At 39.2% G+C, this 19,324-nt stretch overlaps 1 protein-coding gene across 1 annotated transcript; it reads left to right on the forward strand.

Annotated features, from left to right (window-relative positions):
- The first annotated feature begins 412 nt into the window (after positions 1–412).
- LOC114280328 (cinnamoyl-CoA reductase 1-like) lies at positions 413–18,825 on the forward strand. The gene is made up of 6 exons (XM_082922410.1): positions 413–697; positions 950–1,119; positions 1,834–2,019; positions 2,172–2,334; positions 18,097–18,286; positions 18,503–18,825. Exons 1-6 carry the CDS (start codon positions 580–582, stop codon positions 18,633–18,635), a joined length of 960 nt encoding a protein of 319 aa, XP_082778536.1. The 5' UTR covers positions 413–579; the 3' UTR covers positions 18,636–18,825.
- Positions 18,826–19,324: the final 499 nt, after the last annotated feature.

Genomic DNA, 19,324 nt, shown 5'->3' on the forward strand with positions numbered 1-19,324 from the left:
AGAACCAAAAAAACCTGGACAGCAACACTTGGTTCCTAAACCCAACCAACCTGAAACAAACCTGCCCAACACATCCTATAATTCCAAATGAGAAAATAAGGGACAACAACAACAATTATACAATGACAGAATCTATGGAACCTAAGTCCGGATACAATAATCAAGTGGGAAAAGACCGGGGTCGCTATACAGTGAAATTCAGAACACAAATTAAAACGAGATGCACAGTGAAAGCGTGGTTTGGAATCACGTTTTTTTCAGAAAAAAATTTATGTTAAAAGCGTGGTTTTTCTTAATTAAAAGCGCGATTTCGAATAGCGATTTCAATGTTCAACAACTTTTCGACCCCAAACAGTGAAAGTGCGATTTGTAATAACACTTTAGCTTGATTTGAGAATTCCGTCTAAAGTAGACCTAATTTAAAAATTAAGATACAAAATAGACTTAATATGGGAAAAGCCTCCGTAACCGACTCGTAATTATCTTTTTTATAAGACTTGTGTGTTTTTGATGAGGTGAGGGCAGTATGAGTGGGTTGTGGTGGCTATAGGGCATAGTAGTGGTTGACTTAGCGAGTGAATGGCGGAAGAGAAGGGCACAGTGTGCGTGACAGGGGCGGGAGGGTACGTAGCTTCTTGGTTGGTGAAGCTTCTTCTCTCTAATGGTTACTCCATCCATGGAACCGTCAGAGATCCTTGTAAGTCCCCCAATCCCTATGCCTATCCCTATCCCTCTTCCTCTCCTCAACTTTCCATCGCCTCTCTAACCACTGTTATATCTCTTACATACCAATCTCATCATCTATTCAACTCGTATGATTATTGTAGCTCTCTCTCTCTAGTTGATGCTCTTTTTGTTTTAATTTAGAATAACATGTTTATGAACATATATTCCTTGATCTAAAAGATTTTCATATGGATTTGTAAATCCTATTCAATTTATCTTGCAGATGATGAGAAAAATTCTCATTTGAAAAAACTTGAAAAAGCATCCGACAAGCTTAAACTCTTCAAGGTGGACTTGCTGGATTACAACTCTCTTTCTGCAGCCATCACGGGGTGTGTCGGAGTGTTCTATGTCGCCAGTCCAGTTCCCCCCGGCAGCTTGCCAAATCCGGAGGCAAGAATACCTTGTGATTGAACTTGTTTATTGAAATCATTTGCATTCTTCTTGGCAATTTTATATCTATATTGACTTCTGAACCTATGTGGAGTGTTGCATATTGTCCTCATCTTGATATTAGGAGGACCACGTAACACTACTTCATAGTCCATACATTCAGCCTGCATCAGCCCATATGGCTTCAATTCTACTGTAACTTGGATTCTTATGGCGGCGAGAATTTCTGGATATTGCATCTCTTTATCTAATGTGTTTAGCTATTTGATTTTGCTACTTTTTTGGACTGAGCCAACTTACGAGAATAAGAATCGTGAAAATATGATACCGGTCCGACCATGCTTGTGTTTTGTTCAATTCTTAATTCATCTCAATAAAACTTTTGTCCCAATTAATTGGGGTTGCCTACATGGGTTCATTTTTTGAGCAAGTTATCCTATGGTGACTTTTGGGTACCAAATTTTGAATACCACTTGTTGTGTCACCAACCCATTGGTTTAATGAGTCCCACCATTCATTGGTGACATAGTAGATAGATAATATCCAAATTGTTACCTGAACTTGGTCTTCGTCTTTTCTTTCTCTTCATCTTATGCATCTTGTTCTCCATCCTTACAACTCAAGATAGAGAGCATTGTAAGCCTTCAATTTAATTTTAACCTCCTTAACTGCTTTAGATTTTCCTTTCCATAGTATCTAATAGCTTTAGTGCAGGTGCAACTAATTGAGCCTGCTGTGAAGGGTACTCTTAATGTACTCAAGGCATGTTCTGAAGCAAATGTCAAACGAGTGGTGGTTGTATCTTCTGGAGCTGCTGTTTCCTTGAACCCTGAATGGCCCAAGGGTCAAGTGAAGGACGAGACTTGTTGGTCTGATACGGAATACTGCAGAAGAACTAATGTAATCAATTAAACAAGCCAACTTTAAACTTGTAATGATTATGTTGCGATTGTAGTGCATTTCTGCTTGATATTATTCAAAGCTATTTAAAATTGTAGGTTCCATGCTAATGTTTTCTATATTTATATTGATTTTCTGGTTCTTTGCCCTAGAATTGGTATTGTCTTTCCAAAACAAAAGCAGAAAGTGAGGCTTTTGAGTATGCGAAAAGAAGTGGGCTTGATGTTGTAAGAGTGTGTCCAACCCATGTTTTGGGACCAATGCTCCAGTCCACAGCAAATGCTAGTAGTTTGGTTCTCATTAAGCTTTCAAAAGGTACCTAATTGAATAAAACCTATATCATTTTATTTTCTCAGGAAGAAGTAGCATTTTTTATCCATGTAAATCTTGTTTTCTTTTATTCTAAATGGTGTGCTCATATGTGTTCCTATGCATGTTTATATGCTGCGGTGGAATGTTAAATTTTGAACTTTAATGCTTGAGAAGTTACTTTTGGTATTACATTCCATATGGGAAGCATTTTTGCTCTGCTTTATCCTTCTTGTTATGCTTTAAGCCTACAATCTAGGACTCCAATTTGTATTAAAAGGATAAATGTATATATATATATAATGCCCGAGTTTTGGTGATGTTAAGCCTTGAGAAATGGTGATGCTTGTTTTTCCAATCATTCTCATTATGATTGAACTTCTAGAAGGTGAGGCCAATTGAGCTCCAAAGTTTAGTGTTGCAATGCTTTGATTGAACCCTTTCAAAAGCACTGAAGTCACCCTATAGAATTTAATTATGCTTTCCTATTAAAGTCATTACATAAGGATGAAATGGCCATATATGGAAGTATATGTGATGTAGGACGAGTATGGATTACTTTCCTACAAGTAGTGAGTCCGGGTTAAGTATACTGGTAGCCGCAACAAATAGACTTATAGTTCTAGATTTGGTAGGAGTTTGTGGCTGCAAAAGTATTTAATAAAATAGGAGTTTAAGGGTTTGTAAAAATATAGGGTTTTGTGAATGAAAATGCAAGTGTTTAGGGATTGTTGGGTGGCTGTTCTAAGTACTCTGAACAGTGATGTGAACAGTAATCTTGTTGGATAGAAGGGAAGAGAAAGAGAGAGAGAGGTGCTTCACTCTCACAAGGGATAGGCCAATCACACAATCACAATCTCAAATTTTCATAATATTAACTCTTTTTCCTCAATCATTAAGATTACACATATATTTATAGGCTAAAAACTCTCCTAATTCTATAAGGACTATAACTCAAATTTAGAAATCAAAAATATTTAGCAACTACTAATATTCTAGACCAACAGTGACTTCCAATTCTACTTCAATCATAATAGGAAACTTTAATGATTTTTAATTTTACTTCAATATCAAAATAGAAAACTTGGACTTTTGACCATTAGAATTATTTTAGACATAATAAAACTAGGGGTGAGCAGTGGATATACTGATCCATCCAAACCGACCGAACTGAACCGAATAAATCCGCCGCATTTTGAACGGATGCGTGATGACGAGCGGATAGTTGCGGATTGATTTTTTCAATCCGCCTAATTTTGGACAGATGACGGATTTGAGGTTCCGTTGGCCGCAACCGAACCGCCTAACCACCAGCACCTCTACTAATTTATAAGACTCTGTTTCAATTTGTTTAAATATTTTGTTTGTGTTTTCAACTGAAAAAGAGTTTAAATATTCTGTTGAATATAGTCTGCTGAAAAAGAGCTTTCAACTTGAATATATTTTTTGAATTGAAAAAAATAAATGTACTATTTATCTATATTTTTTGGTTTTTAAATCTAAATTTGAAAGTAATAAATAAAAAAGATGATATATACTAGTTGATTTTTATTTTTAAAAATAGATATAGATGTAACAATACAGAGACATAAAATCTCTACCATTACTCTATTCATGGTTTTGGTGGTTTGAATTATTTTTATATTTTAGGAATCACAGATTGTAATATTTTATGTGGATGAGGCATGTTGTGATTGTAATATGTGGATGAGGTATGCAGTGATTTTAATACTTTTTTAAGTCATTGACGTAATATTTCTTTTTTTTTTTAGGAAGTGCACAAGTTGAATTATGTTGAAAATTTATAAAATTTTAAACCGCCAAATCGATTCGCATCTATCTGCCAATCCGCTCAATCCACATCTGCCGGATTAGCGGACCGATGCGGATTGATTTTCTCCAATCCACCAATCTGATGGACAGATGATGAATTAGAAGTTCTATGGCCGCAGCCGACCCGTGCCCATCCCTAAATAAAACCCATATATAATAACCCATTTAATAACTTGATCCAAAATAAAATCTATGGGCGACCCCTACAACCTATGCCCAACAATTATTAGAATTATTATTATACCCTTAATTACTAAAACTTACTATAATGACATGAAGATTTGAAATTATTCCAAATATTTAATTTTTGATGCCCTAAATGTGCTTCATGTGAAATTCCAGATTTGCTTTTCTTTTTTTTTCTCCATGATTCTCATCATTCTCCCTTGCATTCGAAAAAACTCGACCTCGAGTTTTATAATGTTGAAGTATGAGGATTATGAAATCTTGCACTTGCAAACATTTAAATTGATTGTTTTGAATGAACGATGAGAAAATCAAAAAATTCAATGTTGTCATCACTCCATTGACCACATCAAATTTATTAGGAATAACAAACTCAATGTGAACTTCATTTTTCTTGTGAAGACCAGAAAATTCAATGGAATTCTTATTATTTTCTTTGGCTTTCTTGGCTTTAGATTCTTGATCATGATGATCTTTCATGCTTTCTTTAGTAAACAAATTAATTTTAGCCTTCATTTCTTCAAGATCTTCAATATTAGTAACATGTTCATCTTGCTCTTTTATAGTTTCTTCAAAATCTTCAACACTATCATCCTTTTGCTCTTAGATATTAATCTTCTCCAAAGCAGCAGCCACTAATATTTTCATGAAAGCTTTCAATCCATTCAAAGTTGTCTGGATAGTATGCACATCACTCTTTATTGTTGCAATATGCTCCTTAATTATCCCAAAATCCTCTTTTAACATCACAACATCTTTCTTAGTAGCTCTATAATTTGTTGACGAGGCTTCAAATTTCAAATTTAATTCAATGCTTGTCAACATTGTAATAAAGAAAGAAATTTCATCAAAAGATTGGTAACGAACAAGATAGGATCTTGACACTTTGATACCAAACTAATGTAGGACGAGTATGGATTACTTTCCTACAAGTAGTGAGTCCGGGTTAACTATACTGGCAGCAACAATAATAGACTTATAGGGCTAGATTTGGTGGGAGTTTGTGACTGCAAAAGTATTTAAAAATATAGGAGTTTAAGGGTTTGTAAAGGGGTAGGGTTTTGGGAATGAAAACACAAGTGTTTAGAGGCTGTTAGGTGGTTGTTCTAAGCACTGTGAACAGTGATCTTGCTGGATAGAAGAAGAAGAAAAGAGAGAGAGAAAGGTGCTTCACCCTCACAACGAATATGCCAATCACACAAACACAATCTTAAATTTTCATAATATTAACTCTTTTTCCTCAATCATTGAGATTACACATATATTTATAGGCTAAAGACTCTCCTAATTCTATAAGGACTATAAATCAAATAGAAACTAAAAATATTTAACAACTACTAATATTCTAGATCTAGACCAACTATGACTTCTAATTCTACTTCAATCATAATAGGAAACTGTAATGATTTCTAATTCTACTCCAATATCAAAATAGAAAACTTGAACTTTTGACTACTAAAATTATTTTAGACATAATAAAACCCATATATAATGATCCATTTAATAATTTGACCCAAAATAAAACACATGGGCGACCCCTACAACCTATGTTTAACAATTGTTGGAATTACCATTATACCCTTAATTACTAAAACATACTATAATGATATGAAGACTTGAAATTATTCCAAATATTTAATTCTTGATGTCTTAAATGTGTTTCATGTAAAATTCCAGATTTGCTATTTTTTTTCTTTCCATGATCTTCATTAATATGCATATGAAATTACTTTTGATAATAGCATGTGGTCATATAATGTACAATTAGGTATGGATACATTTAAAAATCAATTTAGGTATTGTTTGGGATAAACTAAATAAGTGCATTTTTTAACTTTTATGAAATATGGGTTGGATATGGGTTGGGTTTGAAGTGATGTGGTAGAGAGGTGATGTGACTTAAATAAGATGATGTGACTTAAATAGGATAGTGACTTTTTGACTTTTTGGCTTTTTTTAGTTATGCCAAACCAAGCCTTAGTAAGACATGTGTAGCATATATGTATGGATAAAAGTACTTACGATGCATCTCTATGTAGAAAAATATGCGTATATATAGGCATAAAGGTATGTATAATACTTATGTGAGAACTTATAGGCATATAAGTGGTCATAAAAGCATGTATAAATAATAAATGTACATGTGTACGTACAGATAATCATACTCATTCATGTGTATAATTTGATGTGTACGGATGCACAAATAAATGTTGTGCAAACACATGCTGCGTTTTTGCTTTCTTAAAAAAAGCAAAAATGTTAAAGCGTTGGATGTGGGTTGATGTTGAAACAGCATGTCAACTTTGGTTGCACTTAAATGGAACACTTGAAGCTGGATATCAATCTTGTGGAACCTATGCCCCCACCCCTGAAAATACACACACAGGAAAAAAGTAAAAGAAAGATGCAATAAAAAAATAAAATGGGAAGAGAAGGCACGTGCAAATACTTAACATTCCAACCTAGTGAGCTCCACAGCCAAATAAATTGAGGTAACTAACATTTTGTAGAAATTTTTATAGATGATTTGGATTTTCACAGATTCCATGACAGTATTCAAGATATAGCGACCCCGGTCTTCTCCCATTTGATTATTGTATCCGGACTTAGGTTCCGTAGATTCTGTCATTGTATAATTGTTGTTGTTGTCCCTTATTTTCTGATTTGGACCTATAGGATGTGTTGGACAGGTTTATTTCAGGTTGGTTGGGTATAGAAACCAAGTGTTGCTGTCTAGAATTTTGGATCTTCGCTCGAGCGAGGAGTTTGTCGCTCGAGCGAGCTGTTTTTTTTTTTTGTTCTTCGCTCGAGCCGGGGTTTGGTAGCTCGAGCGAGAGGTTGCGTCTGATTTGGACCTGTAGCTGTGCATTCTTGGCTCGAGCGAGCTTTTCTTCGCTCGAGCGAGTTAGTTCGTTCTTCGCTCGAACGATAGTTCCTTCGCTCGAGCATGTGTCTGGTTACAGACCTGAGGGTTTGAGTTCTTCGCTCGAGCGAGCTTTTGGGTTGTTGGCTCGAGCAAGGCTTCCTTGGCTCGAGCGTAGTTTCTCTGTGTCTGGTCGCTCGAGCGACAAAGTCTTCGCTCGAGCGAGCCTGTCCAGTTTATATACACAGTAGCGAGTTTTGATCAGTCTTTTTCATCTTCTTTTGATTCTAAACCCTAGGTCTGACTTCTCTCTCTCCCTACTCACCTTCTTTCTTAGATTTGATCTATTTAGAGGGTGTTTCTACCCTAGTTGCTTTATTAAAAATATAGAGGGAGTCGAGGGCTTTCATTTAATCTGAACATTTGGCGATTTGGAGCACATTGGTATTTGGGCACTCATCTCGGTCTTCACCATTTGGGTTGTTTTCTTCGAGGTAGGGATTTCCTACTCCATCTTATAAGTTTTGTTCTAAGTTTTAGTATTTTGATATGTTGGGGGTACTTTGGTAATTTTGGGAAAAACCCTAGTTGTATTAATTAATTAATTTGTATAATTAATTCATGGAATTGGGAAAAGATGGTTAAATTCATGGAATTGGGGAATTCATTGATTAAATGGCATAATTGGATAATTTGAATCATTTGTCTATTGAATTGTTGACATAGTTATTTTTAGTTTAGAAATAACTGTTTTGGGCTATCGGTGGAGGATAGTCGTGATTGTTGTAGACATTGCATGTGGATTAGGAATAACTGAAACTAATCACATTGGTTAAGTCATTAATTTTGACTATTGCATTGATACAGAAAATACGTGTATTGATTGAGCATTGCATTTGCATACATTGTTTTGTGTGGGAGGAGATAGGGGATGTACTCCACGGTTTAGGGGAAGATAGGGGATGGACCTCTAAACCGGATTATGTTTGGGAGGAGATAGGGGATGGACTCCATTAGCATCACTTTTATGTGTGCTTATCTATATTGAAGTGTTTTATTGATACAGCACTAAAATGTGTATCAATCTGGAAGTATGAAGTGTTTTGATTTGAGCTTGAGTCTCATTTGTTTATTGATATTGGAAGGATGTGAATATGATATATGTAATTCACTGTTGTAAGTTTGGCCAGGTTCTAAGCCATGTTGATAAAATTTGAAAGTAAAACGTGTCTTAGACAATAGTGTCATGAGACTGTAAAATGAAGTAATTAATTATCTTGGTTAACCATCTGTTGAATGCTATTGCTTTATTCATTGCTTATATGTGGTTTAGTATATTTCTACTGGGCTGTGGCTCACCCTATGTGGGAACATCATTTTCAGGTTCAGGTGATAAGCTGCCTCCAAGGACTTAGCTTGGAAGGGACTTGGATTTTGAAGACTATCTTTAGTTAATTGTCTTTATTTATTAGTACATGTAAACATCCAAGCCTAGGGCTTTTCTTGTATTGAGTTAGAACTCATCTTTTTGTATCCAAGTGTTGGCTTGGAAAGATGTAAGCCTGTAGGGCATTTTATTCGATGTTACATGTAAAGCTTTTATTTAGTAATACTCTGATGAATGAATTAATAAATTGTTTTCTTTAAATAATGCATGTCAATGGTATATATATAATGGGTTGATTTTGAGGGCGCTACAACTTGGTATCAGAGCGTACCAGGTTTGAATACTTTGGGTACGTGGGAAGTGATTAGTATCACAATGGGTTCGTCTCGTTTGATAGAGACTTAGTGTAACGTTATATGCTTATGTGATAACATGTTTATGTGATTATGGGGGTATGGAATGTAGTTTCTAGGATGTTGATTGGACCCTTGAGTTTCTAGTAGTCTTGTTGGAAAGGCACTTGATCACTGCTGCTTCCAACTGGAACTATAGTAACGCATTGGGACTATCATTATCCAGGAATGAAATTCATAGGTGCTTATGTGATTATGTGTTTACGTGGAATGTATTATTTTTGTCCCATGCATTAGGACGTAAGTGTTTAGCTTCAGCACATTTATTAATGTGCTAATGTCTTTGTTCCTTTATTAGGATGTCAGGACGAGGACGAGGACGCGGTAGGCGTGGTAGGCCGGGTAGGCAGGAGGTGCCTGTGCCAGAGGAGATTCCGGCAGTTCAGGAGGGAATTGGTTAGGCCAATGTGGCCGAGCCAGTAGGCCAGCAGGCTATGGGCGCTCTAGCCCGAGAGATAGCAGGGGCATTCAGGGAGTCAGTAGGCATTCTCAGAGCTGAGAATCAAGCTCAGGTTGTTGTTGCGGATGCAGGACCCTCCTTTCTGAAGAGGGAGTTCTTCCGGTCTAACCCGGATGAACTTGTGGGTGATCCTAAAGAGCCGCTTAAGGCAGATGAATGGCTCGAACAGACAACGAAGACGTTTGAGATGCTTGGCATCGAAGACGAGGGATTGAAAGTGACCTTGGCATCTTTCCAGTTGAAGGGGGATGCGGGTTAGTGGTGGAAGTTTACTAAGGGTCGTATAGGAGGTACATGGGAAGCTTTTGTGAATGCTTTCCAGGAGAAGTTCTTATCTCCAGCAGTCAGGGAGAAGCTGAGAGACCAGTTTTGTCAGCTTAAGCAGTCGAGTGCTTCAGTGGCCGAGTTTGAGGCTGCATTTACTAGTTTGTCCAGGTTTGCACCTGAGTTGGTGGCGTCTGAGGAACGCCGTTGTATTGAGTTTGAGAAGAAGTTGAGGCGTGGCCTCAAGTTGAGAGTTGGGGGAAACTATGATTCGGGATTATGGGCGTATGGTTGATGCTGCAGCCCACATGGAAATTATGATGCAGGAGGAGGAGGAAGGACAGAAGGGCTCCAAAAGGAGTCAGGATCGTCAGAGTGATGGTAGGAGACAGAAGGGTTTTAATCCTCAGCAGTCTCAGGGTAGCTTTTCTAGATCGACTTTTCCTGTGCCGAGTGCCAGTTCAGGAAAAGGCAGTCAGGGAGACATTACCTGTTTCAAGTGTGGCCAGCTGGGCCACAAGTCTCCAGTTTGTCCTCAGAGGGGAGGAGTGCAGAGAGCAGTATCATCTTCGGCTCGATCTCAGAGCCAGAGTCAGGGTAGAGGCCAGCCACTCTCGTGTTATCAGTGTGGTCAGCCAGGGCATATGAAGAGGTATTGCCCGCAGTTGGGTGGCACATCTGGTGCATCTGGTTTGAGGCAGATTCAGGGTCAGCAGCTAGCTCAGTCGTGTCAGGCCTCGAGGGCCAATCAGGGGGCTTCATCGTCTCAGTCGGTGCAGCAATCTTATGCTCCTAGGGTTGAGCCAGTTGATCAGAGGTCGTCTGGGCGCGTGTATGCTGTTACCGCGTAGGATCTTGTGCCAGCACCATCAGTTGTGAGAGGTACCTTCTTGTTTTGCAACTCGGTTGCTAATGTTTTGATTGATACGGGTGCATCTCATTCCTTTGTGTCTGCTGCATTTGCATCTGTTTTGGAGTTGGAGTTAGCACAGTTAGCATCTCCTATTTGTGTAGTGTCACCTCTTGGGGGTGAATTGATTTTGAAACACGGTGTTAGGGGTTGTGATATAGAGGTTGATTACCATAGAATCCCATTTTCCTTTGTAGTTATGCCTATGAGAGGTTTCGATGTTATTTTGGGTATGGACTGGTTATCGTCATACCGGGCAGTTATTGATTGCTACCGCCAGAGGGTCACTTGTTGTACCGTGAGCGGAGAGTATTTTCATTTTCTGGGGGACCGGGTGGGTAATGTGTTGCCACCGGGGTATGTTCCGCGAGGGCGGAGTGAGCTTTGTGGTCTACTTGCTAACCTTTCGATTAGTGAGGATGTTGAGACTCAGATTGTGTTGCCAAGGGTGGTTTGTGAGTACTCGGACGTCTTTCCCGAGGATCTTGTTGGTTTGCCACCACATCGGGAGATTGAGTTCTTTATTGACTTAGTGCCCGGCACGGCGCCGATTTCTATGGCACCTTATCATTTTGCCCCAGCCGAGTTAGTTGAGTTGAAGATTCAGCTCCAGGAGTTGCTAGATAAGGGCTTTATACGTCCTATTGTTTCGCCATGGGGAGCACCGGCCCTCTTTGTTAAAAAGAAAGGTGGTGCTTTGAGACTTTGTATAGATTACCGGAAATTGAATCGGGCTACGGTTAAGAATAAGTACCCTATGCCTCGTATAGATGATCTGTTTGACCAGTTGAAGGGTTCCCGTTGTTTCTCTAGGATAGACTTGAGATCGGGTTACCACCAGTTGAGGGTCAGGGAGGAGGATATTTCGAAGACGGCATTCCGTACACGGTATGGCCACTATGAGTTTCTGGTGATGCCATTTGGGCTCACCAATGCACCGGCAGTTTTTATGGATTTGATGAACCGGATCTTCCGGAAATTCTTGGATCGGTTTGTAGTCGTTTTTGTGGATGATATCCTTATCTATTCGCCTTCTGAGGAGGAGCACGAGGAACACTTGAGAGTGGTGCTTGAGTTACTTAGAGCCCATAGGCTGTATGCCAAGTTTGGGAAGTGTGAGTTCTGGCTGAGGGAAGTCAAATTCTTAGGTCACGTAGTATCCGGGGAAGGGGTGTCTGTTGATGCATCCAAGGTTGAGGCAGTGCAGGATTGGGCACAGCCTAAGAGTGTGTTTGAGATCCGCAGTTTTCTGAGATTAGCTGGGTATTACCGTCGGTTTGTGAAAGATTTCTCCAGGTTAGCGTCACCATTGACTAGATTGACTCGGAAGGGAGTCAAATTTGTATGGGGTGAGAGTTGTGAAAAGTCGTTCCAGGAGTTAAAAGTTAGACTGACCACCGCTCCAGTATTGATTATTCCAGAGAGAGGGTTGGGTTATGCAGTCTATTGTGATGCCTCACGAGAGGGTCTGGGTTGTGTGTTAATGCAAGAAGGGAAAGTAGTTGCCTATGGCTCACGTCAGTTGAAAATTCACGAGTAGAATTACCCTACGCATGATCTAGAGTTAGCAGCTGTGATATTTGCCTTGAAGATTTGAAGGCATTATCTTATGGTGAGAGGTTCGAGGTGTTCTCGGATCACAAGAGTCTGAAATATTTGTTTACACAGAAAGATTTGAACTTGAGGCAGAGGAGGTGGATGAGATTTATAGAGGATTATGACTTTGAGTTGCATTATCATCCGGGAAAGGCCAATGTGGTGGCCGATGCCCTTAGCAGAAAACCTGTTGGTGTCATAGCTAGTATAGCCATCCGGGAATGGGAGATGTTGGGTACACTTGGGGAGTTTGACTTACTTCTAGGCGAATCCGTAGAGGCTGCGGCCTTGTTTTCTGTTGTTGTACAGCCTACACTCGTGACTCGAGTGTTAGAGGCTCAGAGGGGTGACCTTGAGGTAGAAACCCTCCGTGAGAAGATTTCTGGTGGGAAGGTTGAGAAGGGTTTGACAGTGTATCCCGACCTCAGTGTGAGATACCGAGACCGTCTGTTTGTGCCGGAGTCTTGTCGAGAGGAGGTACTCCAAGTTTTTCATCATTCACGCCTTGCGGTGCATCCGGGAGGCACTAAGATGTATCAGGATTTGGGTCGCTAGTTCTGGTGGCAGGGTATGAAGAGAGATGTGGCAGCTTTCGTATCTAAGTGCCTTACTTGTCAGCAAGTGAAGGCCAAACATCAGAGGCCAGCGGGTTTGTTGCAACCCTTGCCTATTGCCGAGTGGAAGTGGGAACACGTCACTATGGACTTCGTTATGGGTCTTCCGAGGACTCAGCGGGGTAGTGATGCTATTTGGGTGGTTGTAGACTGGTTGTCTAAGTCGGCGCACTTCATTCCTATGCGCGTGAGAGATTCGGTAGATCATCTTGCCGACTTGTACATTCGGGACATAGTGAGGTTACACGGGGTTCCAGTGACGATCATCTCATATAGAGATCCTCGTTTGACTGCCAGGTTGTGGCAGAGTTTGCAGAGTGCCTTAGGCACTAAGTTGACCTTTAGCACGACTTATCATCCTCAGACTGACGGGCAGTCCGAGCGTACTATTCAGATCCTTGAGGATATGCTTCGGGGTTGCGTTCTAGACTTTAGTGGGTCATGGGAGAGGCACTTGCCGTTGGTGGAGTTTGCCTACAACAACAGCTTCCAGTCTAGTATCGGTATGGCACCATTTGAGGCCTTGTATGGCCGACCGTGTAGATCTCCTGTTTGTTGGGCCGAGGTGGGTGATGCACCTCTGTTGGGTCCGGAGTTGGTGAGGGAAACAACGGAGAAAGTTGAGCTTATCCGTAAGAGACTTGTTACAGCACAGAGTCGTCAGAAATCTTATGCCGACCGTAGGAGGAGATCTTTGGTGTTTGAGGTGGGTGATCATGTCTTTCTGAAGATATCACCTAGTTTTTTTTTGGTTCTTCGCTCGAGCCGGGGTTCGGTAGCTCGAGCGAGAGGTTGCTTCTGATTTGGACCTGTAGCTGTGCATTCTTGGCTCGAGCGAGCTTTTCTTCGCTCGAGCGAGTTAGTTCGTTCTTCGCTCGAGCGATAGTTCCTTTGCTCAAGCATGTGTCTGGTTACAGACCTGAGGGTTTGAGTTCTTCGCTCGATCGAGTTTTCTTTCGCTCGAGCGAGCTTTTGGGTTGTTGGCTTGAGCAAGGCTTCCTTGGCTCGAGCGTAGTTTCTCTGTGCCTGGTCGCTCGAGCGACAAAGTCTTTGCTCGAGCGAGCCTGTCCAGTTTATATACACAGCAGCGGGTTTTGATCAATCTTTTTCATCTTCTTTTGATTCTAAACCCTAGGTCCGACTTCTCTCTCTCCCTACTCACCTTCTTTCTTAGATTTGATCTATTTAGAGGGTGTTTCTACCCTAGTTGCTTTATTAAAAATATAGAGGGAGTCGAGGGCTTTCATTTAATCTGAACATTTGGCGATTTGGAGCACATTGGTATTTGGGCACTCATCTCGGTCTTCACCATTTGGGTTGTTTTCTTCAAGGTAGGGATTTCCTACTCCATCTTATAAGTTTTGTTCTAAGTTTTAGTATTTTGATATGTTGGGGGTACTTTGGTAATTTTGGAAAAAACCCTAGTTGTATTAATTAATTAATTTGTATAATTAATTCATGGAATTGGGAAAAGATGGTTAAATTCATGGAATTGGGGAATTCATTGATTAAATGGCATAATTGGATAATTTGAATCATTTGTCTATTGAATTGTTGACATAGTTATTTTCAGTTTAGAAATAACTGTTTTGGGCTATCGGTGGAGGATAGTCGTGATTGTTGTAGACATTACATGTGGATTAGGAATAACTGAAACTAATCACATTGGTTAAGTCATTAATTTTGACTATTGCATTGGTACAGAAAATACGCGTATTGATTGAGCATTGCATTTGCATACATTGTTTTGTGTGGGAGGAGATAGGGGATGTACTCCACGGTTTAGGGGAAGATAGGGGATGGACCTCTAAACCGGATTATGTTTGGGAGGAGATAGGGGATGGACTCCATTAGCATCACTTTTATGTGTGCTTATCTATATTGAAGTGTTTTATTGATACAACACTAAAATGTGTATCAATCTGGAAGTATGAAGTGTTTTGATTTGAGCTTGAGTCTCATTTGTTTGTTGATATTGGAAGGATGTGAATATGATATATGTAATTCACTGTTGTAAGTTTGGCCAGGTTCTGAGCCATGTTGATAAAATTGGAAAGTAAAACGTGTCTTAGACAATAGTGTCATGAGACTGTAAAATGAAGTAATTAATTATCTTGGTTAACCATCTGTTGAATGCTATTGCTTTATTCATTGCTTATATGTGGTTTAGTATATTTCTACTGGGCTGTGGCTCACCCTATATGGGAACATCATTTTCAGGTTCAGGTGATAAGCTACCTCCAAGGACTTAGCTTGGAAGGGACTTGGATTTTGAAAACTATCTTTAGTTAATTGTCTTTATTTATTAGTACATGTAAACATCCAAGCCTAGGGCTTTTCTTGTATTGAGTTAGAACTCATCTTTTTGTATCCAAGTGTTGGCTTGGAAAGATGTAAGCCTGTAGGGCATTTTATTCGATGTTACATGTAAAGCTTTTATTTAGTAATACTCTGATGAATGAATTAATAAATTATTTTCTTTAAATAATGCATGTCAATGGTATATATATAATGGGTTGATTTTGAGGGCGCTACACAAGATGACATCATGCAAATGAATTGCCAGCAGATAGAGATCATGTTCCCTTTATTCCTGAGTATTTTGTAAAGTGATTTAATGCCTTGCTAATTTCCATAGACAAAATGCGTGTTAGTGAGAATAGGTTAGTGTCTGTAACTGATCAAGATTAAAGATCTTTAGAGATAATGCAAAGTGTGCTTCGATCCTACTTACATATGATATCTTGTATTAGTCTAGGACACATGCTTTTCATGTAATAGTTTGACTAGAATAACTTATGCTTAGTCTTGTGGTCTTTATGATCGGAAACTATTCAAAACAAGATTAATTGGGCAAGTCCCAAGGCCACCGATCGAAGAGCGCTCAAGCGAGGTGCCCCCTGGTATAGCGACCCCGGTCTTTTCCCATTTGATTATTGTATCCGGACTGTTCCGTAGATTCTGTCATTGTATAATTGTTGTTGTTGTTGTTCCTTATTTTCTCATTTGGAATTATAGGATGTGTTGGGCAGGTTTGTTCAGGTTGGTTGGGTTTAGAAACCAAGTGTTGCTGTCCAGAATTTTGGTTATTCGCTCGAGCGAGGAGTTTGTCGCTCGAGCGAGATGTTGTTTTGGTTCTTCGCTCGAGCCGGGGTTTGGTAGCTCGAGCGAGAGTTTGCGTCTGGGTTGGACCTGTAGCTTTGCATTCTTGGCTCGAGCGAGCTTTTCTTCGCTCGAGCGAGTTAGTTTGTTCTTCGCTCGAGCAATAGTTCCTTCGCTCGAGCGTGAGTCTGGTTTCAGACCTGAGGGTTTGAGTTCTTCGCTCGATCGAGCTTTCTTTCGCTCGAGCGAGCTTTTGGGTTGTTGGCTCGAGCAAGGCTTCCTTGGCTCGAGCGTAGATTCTCTGTGTCTGGTCGCTCGAGCGACCAAGTCTTCGCTCGAGCGAGCCTGTCCAGTTTAAATACACAGCAGCGGGATTTGATCAGTCTTTTTCATATTCTTTTGATTCCAAACCCTAGGTTCGACCTCTCTCTCTCCCTACTCACCTTCTCTCTTAGGTTTGATCTATTTAGAGAGTGTTTCAACCCTAGTTGCTTTATTAAAAAGATAGAGGGAGTCGAGAGCTTTCATTTAATCTGAACATTTGGCAATTTGGAGCATTTTGGTCTTTGGGCACTCATCTCTGTCTTCACCATTTGGGTTGTTTTCTCTGAGGTAGGGATTTCCTACTCCAATTTATAGGTTATGTTCTAAGTTTTGGTATTTTAATATGTTGGGAATACTTTGGTAAATTTTGGGAAAAACCCTAGTTGAATTATTGAATTGATTTGTATGAGTAATTCATGGAATTGGGAAAAGATGGTTAAATTCATGGAATTGGGGAATTCATTGATTAAATGGCATAATTGGATAATTTGAATCATTTGTCTATTGAATTATGGACATAGTTATTTTCAGTTTAGAAATAACTGTTTTGGGCTATCGGTGGAGGATAGTCGTGATTGTTGTAGACATTGCATGTGGATTAGGATTAACTGAAACTAATCACATTGTTTAAGTCATAAATTCTGACTATTGCATTGATAGAAAATACGTGTATTGATTGAGCATTGCATTTGCATACATTGTTTTGTGTGTGGGAGGAGATAGGGGATGTACTCCACGGTTTAGGGGAAGATAGGGGATGGACCTCTAAACCGGATTTTGTTTGGGAGGAGATAGGGGATGGACTCCATTAGCATCACTTTTATGTGTGCTTATTTATATAGAAGTGTTTTATTGATACAGCACTAAAATGTGTATCAATCTGGAAGTATGAAGTGTTTTGATTTATTTGAGCTTGAGTCTCATTTGTTTGTTGATATTGGAAGGATGTGAGTACGTTATATGTAATTCACTGTTGTAAGTTTGGCCAGGTTCTGAGCCATGTTGATAAAACTGGGAAGTAAAACGTATCTTAGACAATAGTGTCATGAGACTGTAAAATGAAGTAATTGATCATCCTGGTTAACCATCTGTTGAATGCTATTGCTTTATTCATTACTTATATGTGGTTTAGTATATTTCTACTGGGCTGTGGCTCACCCTTTATGGGAACATCATTTTCAGGTTCAGGGGATAAGCTACCTCCAAGGACTTAGCTTGGAAGGACTTGGATTCTGAAGACTATTTTTCTGTTGTTTGCTTTTATTTGTTAGTACATGTAAACACTCAAGCCTAGGGCTTTTCTTGTATTGAGTTAGAACTCGTATTTTTGTATCCAAGTGTTGGCTTGGAAAGATGTAAGCCTGTAGGGCATTTTATTCGATTATTTAATAATACTCTGATGAATGAATTAATAAAATGTCTTCTTTAAATAATGCATGTCAATGATATATAATGGGTTAATTTTGAGGGCGTTACACCTGGGAGCTCTGCATATGTCTAGAGCCCTAGGTTTAAAGAAATGTGGTGACATTTCAACTTCACAGAAGTCCATAGAGCTGCTCTTGATGCCCACTTGAAAGTGTGCTTGAGCAGGGTGCTGGGATTTCTGCATAATGGGAGCCCACAGAGGCTTGCTCAGAGCGCACTTGAAAGGCACTCAAGCAGTGCATAATTTTTCATAAGTTGTGCCATGACTTCATCAATACGTTGCTTATTACTTGTCATCTGGTATATAGTTTTTTCTTCTTGAAAATGGTTTGTCAGTGAAAACTGTAGCACTTGATGTCCTGACTTCTGGCAATCCTGTTATTTACAGAGGGATATGATGAATTCGAAAACAATTTGAGGATGATAGTAGATGTACGAGATGTAGCTGAAGCACTGCTATTGGCATATGAGAAGCCCGAAGCCGAAGGAAGGTATATATGCACAGCTTACATGATCAAGTCACAAGATCTGGTGGAAATACTCAAGAAAAACTACCCGAACTACAATTATCCTAAGAAGTAAGTTTCTGTCTCTCCATAATATATTCATCTAAAAGGATTTTCCTGCTGTACGAATTACTTTTTCATTTTTTTAATTTTATATTATATAATAGATTAGGTATTAGCAGTTGAATTATATCTGTGGTCTATCACCAATAAGTGTAGCTGAATTATTACTATGGGTTACCTTTGTTGGGTTAAAATTTGCTGTTTCATTCAATTACACATTGCCAGATTTACTGAGGGAAAGGAAGAAGAAAAGCTCAGTTCAGAGAAATTGCAGAAGCTGGGTTGGAGTTACAGACCGATAGAAGAAACTCTGGTTGATTCCATTGAAATCTGTAAACTAGCCGGACTTCTGGACTAAATGATCTTGGCATTCTGTTGTAGTTTTTACAAGTTGTATCATCAAGCATTCTCATATCCAGAACCTCTTTGTTCTATAGATGTTGTATTGGGTATTGTTGTAAACGATCCTTGTTCATTTTGCAATAGCGTTGTGACTCATGACTCCAGTTAATTTGAAATATGGTATTTGAACACTGCAATTAATGTTACACGATTACATGGAACTTTAGTTTTTGTGGAAATTGATGCTGTGGACAGGATATGAGGATGTATATTGTTTGTTGGTCACTTGTCTTGTCTTGTGACTGTTTCGATCATAGATTTGGGTAGTAATTTTGAAAGAAAGTGAGAATTATGAATTTGGACAGGGATTATCCATAATCTAAACACAATTTTAGGGGCCATAGTTTCTTTAGCTGCTTCTCTTGATTTGTTTTACACTTACCTAGTTTAATCTAATCCGTTTAAAGCTGTTTGTTAAATGGACGAGTTTAAATTAGATTGTTTAATACGTAATCCGTTTTGACCAACAGCAAGCCCGCCCATTTTTTACCTCTGTCACGTTGTAATAAATGATTGGACAAGTCATGGCAGCAGCAAATATTACCTGGTGGGCTTTCCAGATCAGGGTTCATCCGCAACCACGAAAAGGTAAAGATTCACTATTATATATATATATATATATATATATGTATGTATGTATGTATG

The sequence above is a fragment of the Camellia sinensis genome, chromosome 3, assembly GCF_055761805.1.
Source record: "Camellia sinensis isolate YWXY chromosome 3, ASM5576180v1, whole genome shotgun sequence".
NCBI lineage: Eukaryota > Viridiplantae > Streptophyta > Magnoliopsida > Ericales > Theaceae > Camellia > Camellia sinensis.

Bases quoted from the DNA above. Each gene is read 5' to 3' on its own strand.
- LOC114280328 (XM_082922410.1), top strand. From the start codon at position 580: ATGGCGGAAGAGAAGGGCACAGTGTGCGTGACAGGGGCGGGAGGGTAC. The intron at 698-949 runs GTAAGTCCCCCA...TTTATCTTGCAG, and splicing joins TGGAACCGTCAGAGATCCTT to ATGATGAGAAAAATTCTCAT. The intron at 2,335-18,096 runs GTACCTAATTGA...TGTTATTTACAG, and splicing joins TCTCATTAAGCTTTCAAAAG to AGGGATATGATGAATTCGAA.